This window comes from Carica papaya, chromosome 6 (assembly GCF_054855325.1).
Source record: "Carica papaya isolate Zhongbai chromosome 6, ASM5485532v1, whole genome shotgun sequence".
Lineage (NCBI taxonomy): Eukaryota > Viridiplantae > Streptophyta > Magnoliopsida > Brassicales > Caricaceae > Carica > Carica papaya.
This window is the reverse complement of record NC_142314.1, coordinates 7,109,547-7,132,750: the sequence shown is the minus strand read 5'-3', so window position 1 is coordinate 7,132,750 and position 23,204 is coordinate 7,109,547. Positions and strand designations below refer to the sequence as shown.

At 34.0% G+C, this 23,204-nt stretch overlaps 1 protein-coding gene and 1 long non-coding RNA gene across 4 annotated transcripts in view; one reads left to right on the top strand and one right to left on the bottom strand.

The window, feature by feature from the left end:
• LOC148253265 (uncharacterized) overlaps positions 1–15,040 on the top strand; it is a 20,787-nt gene extending 5,747 nt beyond the window's left edge. Inside the window, exons 2-4 of the long non-coding RNA XR_015812911.1 lie at positions 4,940–5,056; positions 8,399–9,430; positions 14,582–15,040. This is a non-coding gene — a long non-coding RNA (uncharacterized LOC148253265). The remainder of the gene's footprint in view (positions 1–4,939; positions 5,057–8,398; positions 9,431–14,581) is intronic.
• Positions 1,627–23,204, bottom strand: LOC110814794 (MADS-box transcription factor 23-like). 3 transcript variants are annotated; one of them, XM_088206670.1, is made up of 9 exons: positions 23,057–23,204; positions 22,625–22,806; positions 15,610–15,688; positions 4,977–5,038; positions 2,740–2,839; positions 2,592–2,633; positions 2,423–2,506; positions 2,096–2,250; positions 1,627–1,997 (listed from the first exon to the last, which is right to left on the bottom strand). In XM_088206670.1, exons 2-9 carry the CDS (start codon positions 22,804–22,806, stop codon positions 1,982–1,984), a joined length of 720 nt encoding a protein of 239 aa, XP_088062796.1. In that variant the 5' UTR covers positions 23,057–23,204; the 3' UTR covers positions 1,627–1,981. The 3 variants fall into 3 exon arrangements, with proteins under 3 accessions (XP_088062796.1, XP_088062797.1, XP_088062798.1); XM_088206671.1 differs by having other exon boundaries at positions 22,625–22,872; positions 23,057–23,178; XM_088206672.1 differs by lacking the exon at positions 1,627–1,997 and having other exon boundaries at positions 2,092–2,250.

Sequence of the window (23,204 nt, the reverse complement as noted above, 5' to 3'; positions counted from 1 at the left end):
AGGGATCTTATGGGTAATGAGTGGATCTATTTAGACGGAACTATTGGCTTTGAGATGGGTTCTTTGCCCATAAAGGCAAGGATTGATTCCTTATCCTCATCTCCCATGTCGTTTTCTGGTCCATTTGGAAAGAAAGAAACAGTGGAGTGTTTGAGGCTATTGGACATAATTCAGCTACATTCAGGGATCATTAGGGATATCCTTGATATCTTAGCTTTCCTTGTATAAATTTTGTTTTCTTTTATGATGCATGTGAAGTGCACATTCTTGATATCTTAGCTTGCCTTGTATAAATTTTGTTTTCTTTTATGATGCATGTGAAGTGCACATTCTTGGTACCTTTGTTTATAATATATTCATTTTTACGCTAAAAAAATATTTAATTTACTTAGAACTACTAAGTATAAGCTTACCATTAGTATAAGTTTATTATTTCTTATTTGGTTATGATTCTAGCATTTTTCTATTTAGTTTCTAGACATAAAAGGATATCTTGAAATTGTTTTATTATCTGAGTGCTATTTTGTTGTTAATGAGCATAAGATTGTTATTCATCGGTTATTGAGAAATTGAATTGATTATTGAGACTTGAGATTGTCAGCAAAGCCGTTTGCCATGTCATGTTTCCCCACCAGGCCTTACCATTCCGACTTTTCCTACTGGGCCTATATAGTTCTGATATTTTGCTGCAGACTTTACTGTTTATAAGCTGCTTGCTTGTGAAATGTTTTCTTTCCTTTGACTTGAAAGTCCATTCCAGTGTAACAACAATTATTTCACTGTAAATACCTGTGAAGTGAGTTGGTTGGGGAAACAGCAAGAAGGGTTTTGTGGACATTGGTGGATCTTAAAGGTCAAATTTCTGTACCTTGAAAGTGGGATCTTAAGAAACTGGTTTGTTACTTTTGGCAGCTATTTGAGCATGACTGTTATTAATGTGCGTACAGATTCAGAATATCTAACCAAAGATTGTTTTAATCTTGTGAGTAGCAGATTCGTGTCAACATCTATAGTGTATTATTTGATGTTATATTTGTAGAGTTCCTGCTCATTTAGGAGAAATAATTCTTTTCCTGGTTTTTCCCCTTGCGTTCATACTAAATAGTGTGTGTGCTGAAGCTGATAATTAATTGTAAGATAATAATTTTTCACTATCTTTTTAAAAAATAATCAATTTAATAAATACAAGAAAACGAGCTTTTTATTTTAACCAACCTATACCAAAATATAAGCTATTTTATGATAAAGTAACAAAAAGTGTTTTTTTAATAGATTCTTGGATTATTATATGGTTCTTAACTTTTGTCTTAATTCTACAGTTACAATCTGAAGTATTTTCTTTGCAGATCTTTCTTATTTCACTTAGCACTACCCTCAGCAGAAAAAAAAAATTAAAATACAAGAGCAGTGAGCAGTATTGTGCATGTTAATTGAAGGTCTATCCAAGAAATATTACTTATATACCTTGTTGCATTGATTAGTGAGTTTGTTTGTGCTTTACACTTTACAATACTGCCAATCAAACAGGTCAGCTTCTGAAACAATGAAACTGGAGATCCTTTTCTGAAACAATGTTTTCTTTCCTATCTATTTCTTCTTCCTTTCATTAGATCGAAGAACTTATGCTTCCACTTCTAAAAGTTGATTATTTATTCCAAGATATCATTCCCCATAAAACACAACTAAATTGTGCAGTTGCACAAAATAATTCAATAGACTGATTGAACAAAATCGAAGAGCACCTAGACTAATACCCAGGGCATTAATGTCCATTATTTCAAATTTACACACTGAGATGATTGGTTCACCTCACAGGAATTCAAATAATCTCATACCAAATCTAATATGTTTTGCTATTGTATTTTATCTAGCAGCGGAAGTTTGAGAGCTCACTGGTAGAAGTTGATTGTTCTGAATGTGTCAAATTTGTTGCTGGCTGTAATTGCCTGATGCTCATCTATGCAGTTAATACAGTACTTGGCTAGTGCAGTTGTAGTCTGTTTCAGGAATTGAAAGTTGTTAGGATTGTCAAATAATGTGCTGGTTCCTTATAAACATTTTTATAACTTTTGAGCATTACAAAGTTGAAATTTACCCCAGCTTCATTGGTTGTGGTGGTGTTTCATTTTTATGGGGCTGGGGCTGACTTAATTGGAGATGAACAGGAGCATGCATGTCATATCTGTTGCCGAGAGTGTATGGAGAGTAGGCGCCTTTGTTTGCTTCGTTCACATTAGTTGTTGCATAAACCTGAGGCCCAAAGATTCAGTTAGGTATAACTCATAATATAAATCTGTGATCTAAACCTATAAGGCGAGTTCCACAGGACATGTTAGCTAGTATCATCTTATGTTTGGATTCTGGTGCATTACTTTTTGATGTATGAAAAAAATGTTGCCCTTGAGTTTCTTTAGCTGAGTACCTTTTTTTTTAGTTCAGTATTCTCTTGACGGATGAGAGCTACCTTCTTATACAGCTCTAGGTTCTCTTGATGAATGCGATATCCCTGCAATATATTAAACAAAGCTGGTTATTTTATGGATGTTATCCTCGAAAACAGAATCTATTTGCAGCAAGTAATGCTAGAAAACCTTCTGGTTTAGTTCTTTGATTTCCTCAGTTAGAATTTGGTCCTGCAGCAAAAAATAAACTGCATCAAGGAACCATTCGCATGCTGTATATCAGGATAATCTTGAACGACTTGAATTGCAAGGATGGGATTGTAAAGGTGTATGCTACCTTCTTCATGCGAACACCCTTCAAACTCATCTCCAATTGGTTTTCCAGATTTTGTAGATCTTTAATGCTCAGACCCGAAAGTTCTTCTCCCATCAATTGCCTTTGTACATTAAAATGAAAGTACTGATTATGCTATCAAGCATTTCATGTCTAACCATATTTTTCCTATATTAGGTCATGTTATATGCTTTTGCACTGGGAAAGGCATTGTTGATTTCATTTGTGTTTACCTGCTGATCTGTCAAGTTGGTAAAACTATTGGTTTATTTATCATATGACAGTGCAGCTCCTGCAATTAAGTACTCAGAGATAGCTAACAACAGGCCATTCATAACCTTGTACAGTATAAAAACTTTGTATAATTGGATGTAATATGTGAATTTTGCAGGTTAAATGGAAAATTTGGTATAATAAATTTAAGTTTTCTTATCATTGTTTGTAATCTATAAAGGGGAAGAAATGACAGAAGGGAGGGGATGCTATGGAGAACACTGTTAAGAAGATCTTTTTGTGGTTTAAAGCAAGTTTTTCATGTGAGTTTGTTACAAAGACTGTTGAGTAGCCAGAATTTGTGCTGATTTAATAGAAATGACAACAAATTGAGGTTGAGATAATACAAGAGGTAGCAGTCAGGTAGGAAGTGAAGAATTTCCGTGGATTAAGTTTTGATCATTGAGATTAATCTTCTTTTAATCTAGTTGGATAACATGCTAACATTAATGGATGCTACCTTGTGATGATTCCTATAATATGTAGTTAGGCAGCTTAGTAGGGTGTAATATATTGGAGTACCCTCTTATTTAAGAGGTGCTGCTGGGAGTATCCTCCTATCTCTTCTTTCTGGATCCTGTTATAGGAAAGGGTTTCAACATTTACAGGGTTGGAAATGGTTTTTTTTTTTTGAAATATAAAGTGGTAATCGGTTTTATTTTCTTCTTCTTCTTCTTCTTTTTTTGTTGGGGGGGGTGTTGTGGTGAGGGTGGTTCCACTAATATATTTGGGAAGATCATGAGAGACTTTTGGGCTATTGTAGGTGATGATGCTGGGGATCATCTACTTAAACAGGAAGTAAGTTGTCTTCCTAGTAAGTAGGGAGATTAGGTGTTGGGATCTAGTACCCAAGCACCTTTCGTTGATGATCCCTGTTGGAACTTGTTGGACTTGGTTCCTGTTGGAATTTGGTACAGTGTGCCCTAGATACTGAAGATTAAGTTTGGACTGCACCGAAACAATTGGGTTAACCAAGCTGGGAGATCTACTACCTAAAGGAGCCTTTGAAAATCTATTGCACAGGTATATGATTCTTTATGTCCTTTACTTAGGTTGAGGATTGGGGATGGAATTCATTTCCTTGGGAAGATCATAGATGGGGGAAGAACCCCTCATTTTGAGATTTCCTCGCCTTTATATGCTTTCCACAACACATAATGTCCCTATCACTGCCTTGAATCACCTTGATGAGCACATTTTTTGGAACCTTTTTCTTTTCGAAATCCCCACAGTTCTGAATCATTGGAATCGATGTCTTTGATTAGTTAGTTGGATTCTTTTCTTCCCAGTTCTGCTCCTAATACAAAGTATGGTCCATTGACTCTTTGGAAGGCTTATAGTTGGAAATAATTTTTTTGGAGCTTACTTCCCATAGTTCTGCCAGCGGAATTTGGACCTTTTGCTCTCTTATTGAGAATCAAAGTCCCCTCTGAAGTTAGATTCTTCTTGTGGTTATCACTACTTACAAAGGTCAACACTAATGACTTGTTTCTCCATTGTTGCATGGCCTGGAGGATCTAGACCAGATTCTTTACTTTTTTTTTTTTTTGTGTTTTTTGAGTATGTACTCCCAACTTGAGGGTCTATATCTCCAACTCAATATGTGGGTTTTGAATGGAATAAGAATTGAAAGATTATTTGAAGATGGATTATATTTACTGGGTCCTTTGGGTTGAGAGAAATGCAAGAACTTTTAAACAAAGAGAATTGTTGATCTTTGGGCTAAAGGTCAAGTTTTCTTTAGAAAGAGTTCTTTATCCACTTCAAAAATGGATCGGATAGCTATCATGTGTCTGCATTTACTTTGTACCTTCTGTTTCTTTAGTGTTTTTTCTTTAGGACAGCTTGTTTATCTTTAGTTTGTTTACTTTCCATCCCTTCCATCGATATTTTCATTTTCATTGGTAAATTATTCTATTATATGTTCCAGAACCACTCATATCAGTTTCAGCTGCTGGTGATTCTACCTGTGGCATTCTTGCAAGTATTGGAGTTGCTGCCGCAAGCTTGCTGCCTCCCTTTGCCAAAACTAGAAAGCACAAATCAGGTACCAAATGAGAAAGCATTACTACTGAGTCTGCAAATTTAAATGAGATAATGTGCTGTTATGGTAGTTTTCTTACAGAAAGAATATGCATGAAAAGAATAATGCTCTCAATGATCTTGAACTTGATTTCATGTGCAAAATGTTACAATCCTTCTGCGAATGCCATTGAGGATGCTACCGATATTATTTGAAGTACTATTGATAATATTTCATCGCATTTTTTAAGAATATTAATGCTTGTTAAAATTAAGTGTACAAGAAGTTTAATTTGAAAGTTCAGTTATCTTGATTTTCATCTAGATTTTAGTAAACATGGAATATCCTCTTCATTGTCAAAATGAAAGGTTTCGATCCTCCCTTTTTCCTTCTCTAGAAAGAAAGGACGAGTAAATGGACTTTTTTTTGAACCACATATTCTCCTAATTTCTTCCATTTTTGAGGTGTGGTATAAGGAGATGATAGAATTCCTTCCCACATAGGATATGCAGATTATGAGGTAAAAAACTAAAGATATAAGCCAGCGAATTTCATCATTTGCACCAATGCACTATAATAGAGTAGAGGTCTTTATAAACTAGGATAGAAATCTTCTACTGCAATTTGACTGGTAGCAATCCAGTCTGGCTCATTTCATGAATAAAATGTGATGGATTAACCTGCCAACAGAACCACATCTTTCCTACGAAGACCTTGTTCGGTGTGAGTACAAAAATTTGTCTACTTGGGGGATTTAGTTAACCTAGCTAGTACACCAGATATCACGCCTAAGGAAAAGTGTTTAGAGTTTAAGAATCAGAAAAGAATAAATAGGAGTCACACACAGGTGGAGAGTTTTGAAAACAATGAAAATTTACTAGGTATTGCACCTAGGATCTCTTAAGCATCAACACGAAGTGAGATTTTATGGAATCGCAAAATTACAAGTGTTGGGAAAATTCTCTGAATATTTTGGATTGACTAATGTATCTCAAAGAGAGATTAGAAAGGTGTTTATTGGGCTTTACTTTACTCCTAATCTAATGATGACTAGATATCTCTAAAAGAACTTAAGGCATAATCTAATAATTTTTTTTAAAAACAATTTATATTAAGGCTTCAATTTTTTTTTTCTATATTGACATAGGAGCTTAAATAGTTTAGCAAACAGTAGATAATGGTCGGGAACTGCATTCATCTTAGTATCAAGAAAAAAAAATTTCAGAAAGCAGGGAAACTGTCATGAGATTGTGAGTAGGGCTCAGAATAAAAAGGGGCTTAACACGAGAAATTGCAATGTAAAAAAGAAACAGTTGGGCTTAGAGTGAAACAAATTAAATATTTATAGAAACTTTGAAATAAAGAATTATACTCACTAGGGCAAAAAGGGCATATCTAAACCAAGAAATATACCTACCATGAAAGATGAAATAATGCTAAATTAATTAAGTAAAGTACTGGAGGTAATATTTAAAGAGAAGTCAGGATGACAATAAAATATTTCAAAATGACATTCACATGCTCAACTTAACAAGGTTTCTCCTAGAGTATTAGCGGAAGCTAAGAAAATAAATTTTAGAAAAACGAAATATCAAGTCGGCAAGCTACAGGGAATTCAATCAATATAAATTTAGTATAATATTTTGGGAAAAGAAAGCCTGAGCAAATACAAAAGGGAGTGATTTCTTACTTTATCGAATAGGTAAATCCCAAGTTTTTCAATCATAACATAATTGAAGGAATTTTAAGAGAACTGGATCAAATCAGAAGAAATATAAAAATATACTACACTAACGAGTCACGACACTTTGTAAAGATGTAATAAATTGTATAAACCGTAATTCTAAGAGAAAATTCCAATAATAACAAATTAGAAAACATAATAAGACAATCTGACCAAATCAAGGGATAGAATGAATGTTACTGCTTAACAGAGAACTATAACTAGTATTATTCCGCACAGTAAATAACGAACCAAGAAAAGGTAACATGAGTCTAAGAGGAAAAGGTCATGAGTCATATAAGCCTGTGGAATCTGTTTCACTACCTATCACGGAGGGAATTCAACAATCGTGTTGGGTGAATCCTATTGCATGGATGTATGTGATGTGTGCCCTTAAGTAAATTGAGGAGAATATTCTGTTAGTGGCCACCTTGGCGAATGTATTGCCGTGACATTTCGTTGTCAATTTTTGTTAGTGGCTACCTTGGCGAATGTATAGTCATGGCACACTGTACTTTCGTTTTCTGTGAAGCATCTATGTTAGCAGTGGGGATCCCTCTGTCCTCCCCGATAGTGTTTTGAAAGCAGTATCGTACAATGAATTGTCAGTGTCTATAATTTGTGTTCAATTCGTAAGTGTTCTGCAATTCTATAATTATTCAGTGATCCAATAAACATTCAGTAATTCCATAAGTGTTTAGTGATTTTCGTAAAGCGTGCAGTGGTTCCTTAAAGCATTTAGTGCCAGTCCAAAGTTTGGGTTATATGAAATTAAGAAATTCTGAAAACCCCTAAAAGAAATTGGGAAAGTAAATTTTGGAATTAAAAACAATTTTTAGATCACCGAGAACATAAACGGGAGGAAACTTTAAATAACTTAGAGAATACACCATGGAATTTAATGATTAGAAGATTAATTACGAAGTTAAATGAAAATTTGAGAGAATTTAGCTACAAAAAATTTTAGGAATAACATTTTGGAATAAACTAGATGATTAACAAAAGAATCATAACCGTAATGAACAAATAAAGTGGGTAGCTTTATATGAAAAATTTAGGACATGTCAATTCTAAAGTTTTTACTTGAGTAACTTAAGTATTTTCTCCTTCGAAAATTTTGTTTTCAGTAAACTTAATGTCTTCAGTTGAATGTTTCTTTTTACATCTATGGTTGAATTACTATTTCTTTCTTATGAGTCCGTGAAATTTACCCGATTCACACTTTCATTTCAAATCAGGATAATCTGGAGCAGTCCTAGGACCAGTAAGGGGTAATGAAAAAAATTATTATTTTGAGTATTTGTGGGAATAATACCGTGAGGTTAATTAAATTTTCGAACCTTAATTTAATATAAAATTTGTTTTGTAAAGTCAATGCCTCATATATTTTGTCTAACAATACTTTATATCATTTCAAGAGATGAAAAATGACGAATTAATCTGCTGCATCATTGTAATTAAACTATAAATTATCTATGGGATTATGTGTAATGATGTTTGTAGTTCTAATGGAGTACGGAATGTTATAGATGGTATCAGAATACACATTTCTAGGATCATCCTTTATACACGAAGCTCAGAAATCTAAATAAGTTAAAAATAAATTTTCAACTAACGAAAAGGGGGTTATTTTTGAAATGTAGGAAACCCGGAATGGGAAGAGGAAGCGGAAAAGGACACCATCCAGGGGGCTGCTCACCAGCACAACGGGGTCCCAACCAAGAAGATTTCAACAGACTCTTTAGGGTTATCAAAGGTCTGGTAGCCGCAGTACGAGAGAGGAGCATTCCGATCCTCTTGCCACCACCACGCCAACATTGTACACGTTGGTGTTAACGCCAACGACATAGAGAAGTTCAAAAGATTGGGTCCCCCAGCATTCGCAGGCGGGTCAGATCCAATGGTAGCCGAGCAGTGGATCAAGCAGATCAAGAAGTTCTTTGACATGATGGAGGTGACCACAGAGCAGAAGGTGCAGTTGGCTGCCTTAATGTTAAAGGGAGCAGCTGACTGTTGGTGGAGCCTGAAGAAAGGGGTTCTGACCCCTCCAATCACCTGGGACGTGTTTGTGAAAGCATTCAATGCGGAGTACTTTCCAGACTTCATCAGACAACAGAAGGAGATGAAATTTATAGAGCTTAAGCAGGGGAATCTCCCAGTGGCACAGTATGCTAGTCAATTCATAGAGTTGGGGCTGATTCGCGCCCAACATGATGATGAATGAAATGAGGAAGGCCCGGAGATTTGAAAGAGGCCTGAGACCTAATATTTACTATAAGGTGACCTTGTTTACTCTACCCGTATATCAAGTGGTTTTAGAAAAGGCCCAACTTATTGAAGCTCTATACAAAGAGCAGGACGAGAGTTCTAGGGCCTCCATGCCCAACAAGAGACCACTGCCAATGCCCAGCCAACAAGACAGGAAACAAAAGGCAGTACAACTTGCTCCTCCACGACTCCAGCTACAGCGCTAGCTCAGTCTTGCCAACATTGCATCAAGAATCATAGTGGCATGTCTTGCTACCATCTTACCCGCTGCTGTTTCAAATGCGGAAGTATCCAACAAATGATCCCTGACTCCCCAGAGGCCAAGGGGCAGTCTAGACCATTGGTGCAAGGCAGAGTGTTCGTCATCTCTACACAGGACGCAGAGACAACTCCAGATGTAATTCAAGGTATATTTTCTATCTCTAAATATTTTGCTAAAGGTTTAGTTGACTCTGGATCCATACATTCATTTTATCATACACATTTGCACCATATTTGAATGTTAGTCCCATCCCTTCGAGTTGTATTTTAGTAGTGTCCACTCATGCAAATAATGCCCTATATGCTGATGTGGTGTATAAATCTTGTGTGGTAGAGATAGATGTTACAATCCTACTTACCATCTTTTCTGCAGTTTGGAAAGAGAGAAATAAAAGAGTCTTTGGGGGGGGAGTAGATAATGATAATGATTTTGATATGGTTAGAAATAGATGATTCTAAACTCTTGAATTTTTATTGTTGGGTCACCCTCCTTATTTTGTGGAGGATTTTAGGGATTTTATTGATATTTTGATAGATATGTAAATATTTTATATACAGATTGACACCTCCTTGGTACCAGTTATCAATGATACTTTATACTTTTATTTAAAAAAAATGTGATCCCAAAAAGATTGACACCTCCTTGGTACTAGTTGTCCTTACCATTTTTATTTCAAAAGGACTGGTTGTCATCCCAAAAAACCAAAAAAAAAAAAGCAACAGAAACCAAAAAGAGAAAGACTGGCCAAACTCAAAAGAGTAACTCAATAGAGGATAGCTGGTTAATCTCTATGCAAAATAGATAAAGAAATATCCTTAAAGAGACAGTGCATTTAACTCGAGGAGATGCCAATAAGTCATCATATCCTAAAGGAATAGAAAAGGCGAGAAATGATGCTTAAAGTTCCTATCATTTCTCTCCAATTACAGCTCCTAGACCCCCACACATACCGCCCCTTGTATAAAGAATCTATCCTTTTTTTTTTCCCTTACTGAATGTGCAAAGGAATGAAGTAATAAATCCCTCTAGATTTGGGGGAGAAACCCATGGTACACCAAAAGTGTCAAATAAGCAAGTCTAAAGTCTTCAGGGGTAGAAAAAGATGATTGCGAGACTCAGCATCATGAAAACACATAAGATATGCCCTTAGGGCGAAAAGATAATTTGATGTGTGAACTTTGGAGCAAATAATTAGTATTAAGCCTATTAAGAATAACAGTTCAAACAGAAACCTTAATATTAGAGGGAGCAGAATCCTTCCAGAAACATTTAACAAAGGAGCTCATTCTGAATAATAGGATTATGAGTTAAGAAATCAAAGAAGGATTTACAAGTAAAAGTACTTGACAATTCCAAAGACCAAATTCTATTATTTGGACTTGAAGGAGAACATTAGAGATTTGAGAAGCTGAATAAAAAGAAATTATATCAACAACCTTCTGATCATTAAGGTTTTTATGCAAGACCAGTTTCAAAGAACCTTGACCATTAGTTTGGATAATGAAATGATGGGATTTTTTTGACAGACTATGGGTGGCCATAGGAACTGTTCCCATCAAGGATCCTCCCAAAACAAGATGTGTGAGCCATCCCCTACCATTGACACAGCTAAGGGCAGAAAATATTCATAAAGATCAGAAATAGCTACCCGAGGACCATTGTAAGAAGTAGAAACACTAGTTCTGGAATCCAACTAGTCTAATTCAATGTGAACTGCTTTAAATAAGTCTGTGCCGCAAGATTCTTTAAATAAGTAGTTCTGGAATCCAGCTGCAGACTTAGTTTATTTTATTCATAAAGTAGTTGGTGAACTGCTTGGAACAATTTAGGCAGTCTGTTGATTCTTGGCTGAAATTTATATTTAACTAGCTTGGAGCATGTATTTATGCTTTAGCCTTATTAGGCAGTATTGCAAGTTTAGAGTGCTGATTTTTATTGATTTCTCTAAGAGAAGTCTCACATCTAGAGAGTTCCTCTTGCCTAGGTAGCTTAGCCTTGCCCTGTACTCGAATTTACTTCATTCTAGTGACTAGTGCAATGTGTTGACCAGAATGGTTATTGCATTAATTTTAAGTTAGATGTTGCTTAGCATGTATCCTTAGTGTTGTGAAGAAACTCACCTAAAATACATAGGTTAAAGTAAAAACTCGTGTGAGATAGAAGACGAGTACTTTTACATGGTTCAGTGATGTGCATTCTATAAGGGGAACATGCACAGTTATTTACAATCAAAGAACCCTGTCTTGCAATTAGCTTTTTTTTTGTCTTTTAGGTTGAAGGAGAAAACCCTAAGTTACAAGAGTAATATAATTAAAATTTTGCTCTAAGCTCCATGCATAACCTTTTTATCAGACTTTTTAAACAGTTATTTATCTAATATGAGCAGCTTGACAAACAGGACCATCCAATGAGGAAAATTTAGCTTTGAGATGGGATGGGATTGAAACTTGAACTCCATTAATGAACTACAATAAGAGTGTTATACTATTTGAGGTATTTGTTCTTGATACCCAATAAAGATATTGAAATATTTTTTTTGAAATAGAAATACGGTATATGTCATTAAATACGAGCACTAAGAGAGTGTTAACCCGTATACAAAAATATTTACATGTCGATAAAAAACTCAACAAAGTCTCTGAGATCCTCCAAAGAAGATAAAGGATGACCCATAAATAAAACACCTAAGGTGTGGAACCATATGTTTCTAATTATATTTATATCCTCCTCCTCTCTTTAAAAGGCTTTCTTTTTCTCTTTTTCCATACAACCTGAGAAATAGAAAAGGAATGAGGTCACATTTTTTTCACCACACAAATGCCCTTTCAAGTTCAGATCTCATCCCTAACCAAACCAATCATAACCCAACTAATTCCCAGGAACTCATAAGCCATGGTCCAAAAATTGTATGCTATTAATTATCCAAGCAAAATATGATCATAAATGTCATCTGCACTCTTACATAGAAAACAACCGTTCACCATAATTTTACCAATTCTCATTAACTTATCCATATTGAGAATGCAACTTTGCCCAGCCTCCCAAGCAAAGAACACAACTTTGTAAGGTGTCTTTATCTTTTAGATTTTCTGATTATGAAACTTGATCTCAATGGAGTCATTTTTAGTCAGAAAATTATAGAAAGACATAACAGTGAAAGTCCCTGCAGAATTGAGGCTCCAACTGGTTGGTCATCACTCCCATTCAAGGAAATGAAGGCACATGAACTCAGGAGAGTTTCATATTCATCAATTTTCCGGTCGTTAAGATTTCTTATTATCTCCAACAGATATTCACTTATGCCCCATTGCCTTTGAAAGAACTATTGATTGAAATATCCTTATGCTGTGCATTTATAAAAATTTGGAGAAACCTATCTCTGAGCATTTCTTTCCCAAGCCAAGATTCCTTCTAAAAGCTTGTTCTCATCTCATTGCTAACATTCCACCTAATGCATCCCTGAAAATAATGTCTTCCCATGCTTATTCTTTTTCAAATTCGTTTCCTACGCGATCTTAACACCTCTATGAAGTACCAACCTCCATCTGTGGTACCAAATTTTGCCTCTTATCAACTTCTTCCGTAGAGTGCCATTTTTTATCATGAACTGTCAAATCCACTTTCCTTGGAGCATCTAGTTCATCTCTACAACAGATCTTAAGCCCAAACCGCACTGGCACAATGGTCTTTCAACTCTTCCCAAGGTATCAAATGGTACTTTTTTCACTTTTCAAAATTACCTCATAGAAATCTACATCAGATGGCTTCCAATCTCTTCGTAACACTCCTAGAGATAGTCATAAGGGACACATAGTAAACATCAAGAGTAGTCAAAGTGCTTTTAATGAGAGTTAGACGCCCAGATAATAAATTTCTCTTTCACCTTGCAAGTCTCATCTCAAATCTATCCACAGCTAGGTTCCACATCCTCACATCTTTCTAATTAGCTCCCAACAACATTCTGAGGTATTTGATCGGCAAGTCAACCCTTTTACATCTTAAGGGTCTAGTCAACCCAAAATCATATTTCTCATCTCCCAATCTGACCAATTTGAACATAGCAAGGTTAACATTAAGGCCGGAAACAACATGGAAACACAAAAGTATGCATATGAGGTTGAGGAATGCACCTACATCTGGTTTGCAAAACACTAAAGTATCATCTGCAAAAATAAATGAGCTCTAGTCCTCTGAACAAAACCAACTCCCAGGCCCTCAGCCACAATTTATTTACATCTTCAACGACAACTATAAATAGTGGTGGAGATGGTAAATCTCTTTGTCTTAGACCTCTAGAAGTTTTGGAAAAAAAAGATGGACCTCCATTCACCATATTCGCAAAAGATGCAATACTGATACAAGAGTTAATCCACTTAGATCATTTATCTCCAAAACCCAATCTTTTCAACATATAGTCGACGAATCCCTAATTAACACGATCATAGGTTTTCTCCATATTAAGCTTGTATAGGATCCCATCTCCTTTCTGGAAAACCAAATCATCAAGAAATTAAAGCATCTTTACTTTGCATTATTGGTTTTGTTGGCCATTTGAGTCTATTGATTTTGAATATATGTCATAATATCCTTTTGTATGAAAGCTGGTCATGAAGTCTGAGCAAAGATAGAGTTTGCTTGTCTTTTAGGCCTGAAGTTAGAGACTAATCCGGCCACCTCTTAGTTGTATGATTTTTAGCAAAGCTGGCTGCGGATTGTAATATGTAGGTGGATTAATGAAGAGACTTGTCCTTGTGTTGTGAAGGTATACATCAGTGTTGGTGGGTTTTATCCGAGTTTTTGTTTTCTGAACATTGATACGAGGATCTTTAGTATTTCTCTGGTGCTCATAGGATGAATTTAGCGTGCATGACATCAGACCCTATCTTTGTCAAGTTGGAGAACCTAGCAGACCTGACACGATAAGGAAAACAGAATTTTCTTTCAGCAAAATAATGTAGGGACTTGCTATTTCTTTCTCCATGAAATGAAATTGGAAAGTGCTCCTTGCTTCAGGAACTTCTATTTGTTTATGCGAGACTATACTCCTTAATATGCAAATGCAATACCCCGTTTGCATTAACCAAGGTTCTATCTGGGTAGTGTCTCTGCTAATATCATATATTTAAGCATAGTCCCTCAATAATTCTTATCTAGCAGTTAACCTCAATTTTGTGCAATTTTTTGTTTTTATAGTATGTTGCATTTCTGATATCTTTGACTGCTTTTTAATAGTCAGCATATGTTTTGACTGATTATAGTCTTTGGACTCTTTGTATTGTTTGGTCTTCCTGCGAAGATGTGTGAATTAGAATGCAGATGGACTATTCCTCTGGTAATTCAGGCTCACTTTATAATCACAGATTGAAGGTGGAGAAAGGCAGTCAGGATATTGATTCCCAAGAGTTTGTTACGCATGATCATATGGTTCCTGCTCATGTTCCATCATAAACATGAAGATATTTTATTTGTCTGGATTACACAATTCCATCTCTAGTACCACCTAAAGTAATTGATCATTTGCCTGCTACAAATATTCTAGCATATCTTACAAGGGTAACATTTGGTTTTATCCTGATTATACATGTATCAATTTACTTGGGTCTTTCTTGTTTTTGGTTGGCTTTTGTTGGTTGAACAGAACACAGTCTGGGATTCGGCCTCTCTGTAAGTTGAAACTTTTAACATGTCTTTTTTAATTGTATTCTATTGGCATTACCCCTTTTTTTCGGCTATGGAATCTGCCTTATTAGCATTATGATTTGGCATTAATGATTAGATAGATCTACAAAAAAAAAAAGTTGGTTTATTTTTATAGATTACAGAAGGTTTGGATTTTATTAATAAAAATCAAATACTAAAATTTTCCTAGATACAAATTCCATGTTCATGTGGTATCTGGTTTATTATTTAATGAATGACAGACAAATGATTCAGCAATTTAATATTGTTATTAAAATACTCGTCAATAATATTATTTTTATGCCTTTAATGAAGGACAAAAAATAGTTCAACACTTGTTTTACCTTCTCAGACAAACATTCGACCAACTTGGTAGAAATATATATCTCACACGAACACACTTAAGTCCAGAAATCAAGCAGAAAGGAAAACATATAATCTTTGAAGAAAGTGCATGAAACAAATTATTATAAGTAATGAGTGTACACTAATATGATATAATATTTGTACTATTAAATTAAAAAAATATAATTGATCGATGAGTTAATAAATTTTACTTTTATTGAACTATTAATGATAATGCAATATCAAAATATTATAATTCATAGCATTATACAAGATAATTTCTAGGGTGAATGGAAGTACCTTGACTTCAGATCCAGGATTCAAGAGCTGTTGATGTTCCTCTTTCAGTTTGTTGTAGCGCTCAATAACCGATTTCATGCTGATAAAATTAAAAATTTTATTATTAATATATATGTACTAAAATATTTTTCTAAAAATTTGGTAGAAAAACCAAATTATATCGTACCAGAAGACATACTTAGTCATGGAATTGATATATCTTCACAAGTAGTATACACATGTTGTGATCTTGCATGCGTGCATGCACGCATTTATTCATCAATCATATGCATTAAAAACCTGGCTAGCTACAGACTAAACATTATTTGCATTTACATACATGTGGAATTTTTATACCGACTACAATCCTTTTCTTTTTCTCATTTGTTAATAAATTAAGACTATGTACGAGACAAATGAATTCAGGTCAGTTTTTATTATTTTTTATTGAAGTTAGTATAGAGTTTAAGATGGACTAGACAAAAGTTACTCATTAATACTAATAATGTGCAACTTTAAGACATACTAGGAAAAGTCATCAATATTACAACATGAAAAAGTATTAGATACATCAAGCCGTTGTAAATAGCAATTTTAAGTAATTGGAAGAGTAAATACATTCTCATTTAAATGTAGGGCGGTTAAATGCTACATTTTTTTTAAAAAAAAAAGTAGATGCTTTATCGTCTAAACATTACTTCAATTTTATTAAATAAATTAATTATCTTTTTTCTAACAAAACCATCAGTACTAAAAGTTTTTGCATAAGCAATACAAAACTATTAATTATATCATTTTGCAATTAATGTACTTTAAAGCGACCAATTAAACGTTGTTGCATCTGTTTAATACAGTAAATGCATTTATTACGAAGAATGTTTTTTTCATGAACAATTTAAGCAACTTCAAAGGTATAATTGCTTAAGATACTTAATTGTTTTACTATTTTACTTTTATTATTTGAGTCATAATAAAATTTTATATGTTAGTAATGTTGTTTTTAGAGACAATAATTGACTAGGATATGCTAGTTTTGTCACAAAAATCGCATCTTCTTTGGATTAAAATCTTGTGCCATAAGTATAAGTGGAATCTCTAATATATGGCTCTCATCAATTTGAATACCTACTCTCATATGTGGAGGAAGTTGCATGGGCTATGGGAGGATTTAAGATAGGGTTTGCCTTGGTACGTCAGTGATGGCACTAGAGTGAGGTTCTGGGAGGATAACTAGCTGGGGGGACTGTGGTCTTCTCAAACTTCTTATCTTCCAATCTATTGATGATATCCATGGAGCCAAAAAAGTTAGGGATCTAGTGACACGGAATGGTCAGTGGAATTGGAACCATTTGCAGAGTAGGCTCCCGATTAGGATTCTCTTTCAATTAGCGGCTATCAAAGTCTTGCAGGATGGTATAGAGGTGGATCCCTCGTATTGAGGTCTCTCACTTGATGGTAAGTTTTCTGTTAAATTCGCTTACAATATGCTTACTAACATCTCTCATCCTTTTCCAGATAACAAGTGGACCTTAGTGTGAAAATGGCTGGACGCACAACGCATTTGATATTTTCTCTAGCTTGTTTTGTGAAAAAGTTTACTTACAAGCGAGGAGCGGGTCCGCAGGAATTTAACAGATGATCTAGTTTGCATTGTGTGTGGGCTTGACATTGAGGACATTAATCACATCTTGAGGGAATGTCACCATATAAAAGGTCTCTGGCAAAAGATCACTCCGCAAACAGCCGGTCATAGTTTCTTCAACATACATTTTGATGAATAGGTCTATGCTAACCTGCATAACAAACATAGTTGGTGTTTATCATTCTAAGATTGGAAGATTATGTTTGGCATCGCCTACTAGCTACTTTGAAAATAGAACAATGCATTCGTCTATGATGGGAAACCCTTAGTTTGGAGGAATTGAAGTATGAGGTTTTAGAAGGACTGAGTATACGCTCTAGACTTCTATCATTGAGTCCACTATCTCTAGCCATCACATTTTGAAGAAGGAGAAGTTCATCAGTTAGACACCGTTGTCCCATAATTGGATCAAGATCAATATGGACAGGGCTCTTTATGGTACCAGTGAGATTGTATGTATTGGTGCAGTTTATAGGAATAGTAATGGTCAGTGGCTTGGGGGCCACCTTAAAAATATTGGTGTTTGTTATGTCCTTCAAGTTGAGTTGTGGGGGACCCTACATGGCCTCGCGTTAGTGTGGAACCTGGGCTCGCATCATGTTATCCGAGAGATAAATAGTCCTATTGCCATTCAAGTCTTGAATAAAGTTCTTAACAATGAAGTGATCTCTGTTAACACTAATTCTAGTCTTATTCTGGCTATTAACATTTGACTTATGAAAGATTAGACCGTTAAGATATAACATATTTATCGTGAAAGATCGATGTGCTAACTATTTGACGAATTAGACCTTTCATTGGCCCCCTAGACTATATCACTTACAACACACTCCATGGAACTATTGAGCATCATTAGATAAGACATCATCGGGGTTTTTTGGCCAAGGATGTGTACTACCTATGCATGTCTTTTGTTCTGCCTTGTTATGTTTGTCTTCTTCCCTTGTATCTAAAAAAAATTACAACTAGGATTTCTTATGTATCCTATGACTCCCATTCATTATTTTTTAGGCATTAAAGAGTTTTATTAATTTAATAATATTATTCTCTCTCAGTAAACATATATTTTTGAACTCCTTTAATAACTTTATAGATTTCAATAACATCTTTTCCACTACTTTCTAAAACTAGTGGTCCGTCATTCTCCAGTCATGAATAATATCTCAATTAATTGAAGTACTTTATGAATATTCTATATTGACTTGTCTCCGATCACCTTCATTATGAATAAAAAGATCACATAAAGCTTCATAAAAACATTTTTCATTTTCTCAAGGGTATGACCATGGATAGATTATTCTTTTAAAAAAAATCTTTCTTTAGATCTTCAATATTTTCATGATAGTGATTATGGTTATGAATCTTACCAACAACATCATCTCTTCAAGTTATCTAATTAAACTAGACATTTACTAAAATTTTATGTATATAGTTTCTTTTCCCCTAAATGGAGCTTTCAACTCTTATATTGAAGACTACTTGGAAAGGCCTAATGTTTCTAAAGTTTGAAATGTTCACATAGTAGCTTCTTCAAGGAAAAATAATAGTTAAAACTCAACTTAATATACCAAAAAGATATCTAATGATTGAAGAATGATATGCATGTATTTTGTCATCATCACATAAAGAAGACAAAACATCTTTTATTTTTTTTTCAAATTACCAATTGTCTTACAAAATATTGATGGAAATGGAATGTTAGACGGAGAGAGGGGTATTACACAATGACCTAGTGCATTCTCTCAATTCATGGAATTCACTTGCACTTAAAATTTACAATAAGGAATGTGGAGTATATAATATGTTTTAATTTTATGGACGAGTTGGTTGAAAAGAAATATCAAGCTTTGAAGAAAAATCTTATGCTTGGTTGGAGCTTCGACATGATAATCAAAGGTGCTTAGAGGTAAGACAAAATAGAACATTTCTAATACACTTGAACAAAATAGAACCTTTCTAATACACTGTTCAATCTCTAATTTTAAACATTAATATGGTTTCAACTTCTAATAAGGAAAATCTCAAAAGACTCCATTTGGTGTAATCACTTACTAAAAAGATATGGTGTAAATTTACTATCAACACAAGGAGAAGTGGATATCCTCTATTAGTATTAGAGGAACTTTTTGTGATAAATATAAAAATTTATGAGCGATTTTCTTAAAAATTTGGGAAAGATGGAAATTAATGGGCAAAACTTCTAATAATATGTGAAGTACTAGTTCTAGTTGTAGTAATGCTAGAATCCCACTTCCAAAGACTTAAATTATTAAAATTAACCATACTTTAATTGTTTCCTATGAGCTTGAGTTACTTATATGCTTGTCGAAGTATTATTTTAATTCTAATAAGTAGTTAGAGATGGCATGATCTGTCTGCACTCACATGACTTGTCCTATCTAAAATTGACCATAAATAGTTTTTCAGTGAAACAATTGGTTTTGGGGCAGGGAAGTTCAGAATAGAAAAAAATTACGATCAAGACAGAGCGAGTTTGGGTTGGACATTTCTAAAGTCGTCTGAACCTAACCTGCCTTATATATATTGAATATCAAATTAAATAAAATATATATTTATATATATACCAATTACAAAGTAAAAACCCTAGTTGATAAATCTCTTCAATTCTTCACTTAACTTTTTCTTCCTTATTCTTTAATTTAGGGTTTTATTTTCAACATTGCTGAGAAAAACATATGAAATAAAAAGAGAGAATTGAAAATAGGAGGGTAGAGAAGTGTCAGCGCCTCGAGTAAAAGAGGGAACTCAGTGGGAATCTCGACAGGAACAGTCATAGCTAATGATGATGATTGATTGACGAAGGTGACAGAAGTGAGAAGTAGAAATAGAGGGGAAAGAGAAGAGGGAAAGCGATAATACCAAAAAAGAGGGGGGGGGGGGGGGGGGGGGAGGAGGAAGGAGAGGATGCTCTAACTCATGCTTAGAAGTGAGAAGCATAAAAGGAAGAGATATAGTCAATAGAGGTGATTAATAGGCACACATAAAAGAAGAAAGAGCATGTTGCCATAAAAGGGTATTCAATTTTTTTATAAAAAAAATAAAGAAGGAAACCTTTGCACCAGATTTGTGCAAAACACGTATGGGGCAGATAATTCATAAACCCAACACAGTTTGAAATAAATTCAACAAATTAAACTCGTCTTGGGTTTAGGATGGATTTTTTTAGTACATAAAAGAGCAAGATGGTTTCTAGTTCAGTGATATTCGCCCTGAACATACCCCGTTGTCATCTCTCTAACCAATATATATATACTTGTAACCAATCAAAGAATAAATCAAAAGAGTATTGAACCTCCGTACTACTGCTTTTAATTTGTTCTTAATTACACTAAGAAGATCAAACTTTAAATCAAGACATATTATAATAGTGTATGTATAGGTGTCTATTATTTAATTTGAATTGAAAATTGAACCAACGTGTTTAACTCATACTGAATCGAATAGAATAAAAATTAGTTTAGTTTTCAATAAAAAATATTTTGGATTGAAGAATCAATCCAAATTAATCTAATCCTAATTTAAAGAAATAAAAAAAACGGTGAAAATATGAGTCCTAAACGCAATTAGTTTTCACTTTCTAACTCATTTCTACTTTAAAACAAAACCTAAAACCTAAAAACTCAACTTAGCACTCCATCTCCACCATACCCCTAACTCTGGCACTGCTTCTATTTCTAGGCGATGTATGTACTTCTGATTGTCTCTGATCCATTCTCTTTAACTCTAGCATTGCCTTTAGTGATTGATGATTGATGATTTTTTCTTTTATTTCTATTTGAATGACGATTTTAATTGTGATGAATGAATTTATTTATGATTGTCGGTGCGTATAAATGTTATGTGGGTTGAGATTGATTGAATTTACACGCACAAAATTCATATATCTTACAATTTTGATGAAGTGATTAAAAGTAGAAATTAAGCAGAAATATTTATAAAATTGAATAAATATTAATATAAAATTATTCAGATGAATTTATCAATTTAGATAAGGACAAAATCATAATTTTATATTTCAGACCGGATAGAATTGAAAAAAGTCTAATTTTTTGTCCGGATTAGTTTACTCTAGTTTGGTTCTATACCAATGGATATCCCTATTTGAATTGATGAGAATGAGAAAGAAAAAAGAGCAAAGAAAAATTATCAAAGTGAGGGGGAAATTTACTGGAGGAGAATCAAATTAATTTATGAAGACAAATGGACCACTCAAATTACCTAAAAGCCATTGTCATTTTTCTTTAACGCAAGAAATTTACATTTTTTCTCTAATTCATTTTTTTTTTCTATCATATATGTTTTCAAGGTTCAAGCCAAATAAAGAGAAATTTCAATCAACGTTCTTTTATCCCTTCACCACACACGCATTCTTTTGTTCCCTTTGCATCTCCCAAAAATATTCTAAAAACTGCTTGTTAACTAAGTTGATTATACGCATCCTAGTAATATTCATATGCCTGTTCTTGAGGAACCTTATTCCAACAGATCATAAATATTTGTGTTATATACACGTATCAACACATGCATACACAAATATACGCACATCTTCACACGCATATGTATATATCCACCTATGTGTGTACATGAGGAAAATGTATTTGGTATTGGATATGCATATATATATTTATTATATAATGTCACCGTTATAATTATAAGTTGCATAAACATTAGTATCTATATATCTATATGTTGCAGATAGCAATATTTGTGGTAGCTCTCTCGTGCAACCTTGTTCTCTTTCCCGAATAGATTTATAAAGAATATATATAAGAGCATTTCTTTTTTGCAGGGTTTTATATGTTTTTTATACTACCAAAATCTTTTTATTTCGTCCTTCATGGCAAAGCCTTGTATCTGGTCATGTAATATTCACTCATGAACTCCTTTATAACTTTAAATATTATGACCCAATTAATCTACACACACAACATATACATAAATATATATATATATATACACATATGCATGTACAACGAAGGAGGCCGAAATTGAAAAACAGCAAGTTATTTAACACAAAAGGTAAGAACTCAATTTAAATGAAGACGTAAAAACACAATGCATACAGCTAGTAACAACCTAGTATATATGTATAGAACAAAAACCTAATAGAAAAATGGAAGAAGAAGAAAAGGAAAAAGAAGTAGAAGAAGAAGAAGAAGAAGAAGAAGAAGAAGAAACCTCATTTAGAAAAACTAAATATAGTAAATTAATTAAAGTACGCATATAATTATAAGTATAACTAATTTGAAAATGAAAATTATTTCATCTTTAAAAATTTATAGGCGATGTATATATATATATATATAAAGGGAGAGAAATTATAAATAGAATGGAAATTAAAGGAGAGATAAACATTTTAGTGAATAATCTGACCTAGAGTTTGAGTAGTCATAGAGCTTGCCGGTACTGGAGAAGATAATCAGACCAACCTCTGCATCGCACAGAATCGACAACTCCCTCGCCTTCTTCAGCAATCCATTTCTTCTCTTAGAAAACGTCACTTGTCTGCTCGTCGAGTTATCAATTCTCCTAATCACAATCTTCCCTCTCCCCATCTTCAATGTCCGATTTCAAATATCAACAAATCCATAAACATATAACCGAATTTGATTAATTCACCGCTAATTCATACGATCAAAACAACGACAAAATTAGTTTGATTAATTTTTAACAAAATCAACTCAAATTCAACTGTTGATTTTCTCCCCGATTTTCAATGAGAAAAATAGAAATAGAGAGAGAGAGAGAGAGAGAAAGTATTTTAAGAAGGAAGAAAGCAAAAGAAATAAAGAAGAAGAAGCTTACTTGTATTTAGCTTAACTGTTATTGCAGTAACCATAGAGAGAAAAAAGGAGAAGACGGCAAGCTTTCGGAGCTTTCTGTGAAGCTTAATCTTCTTTTTGCTTTATATGGAAAGCTGAGAGTGGTTTCCACGATAAGTAATAAAACCACC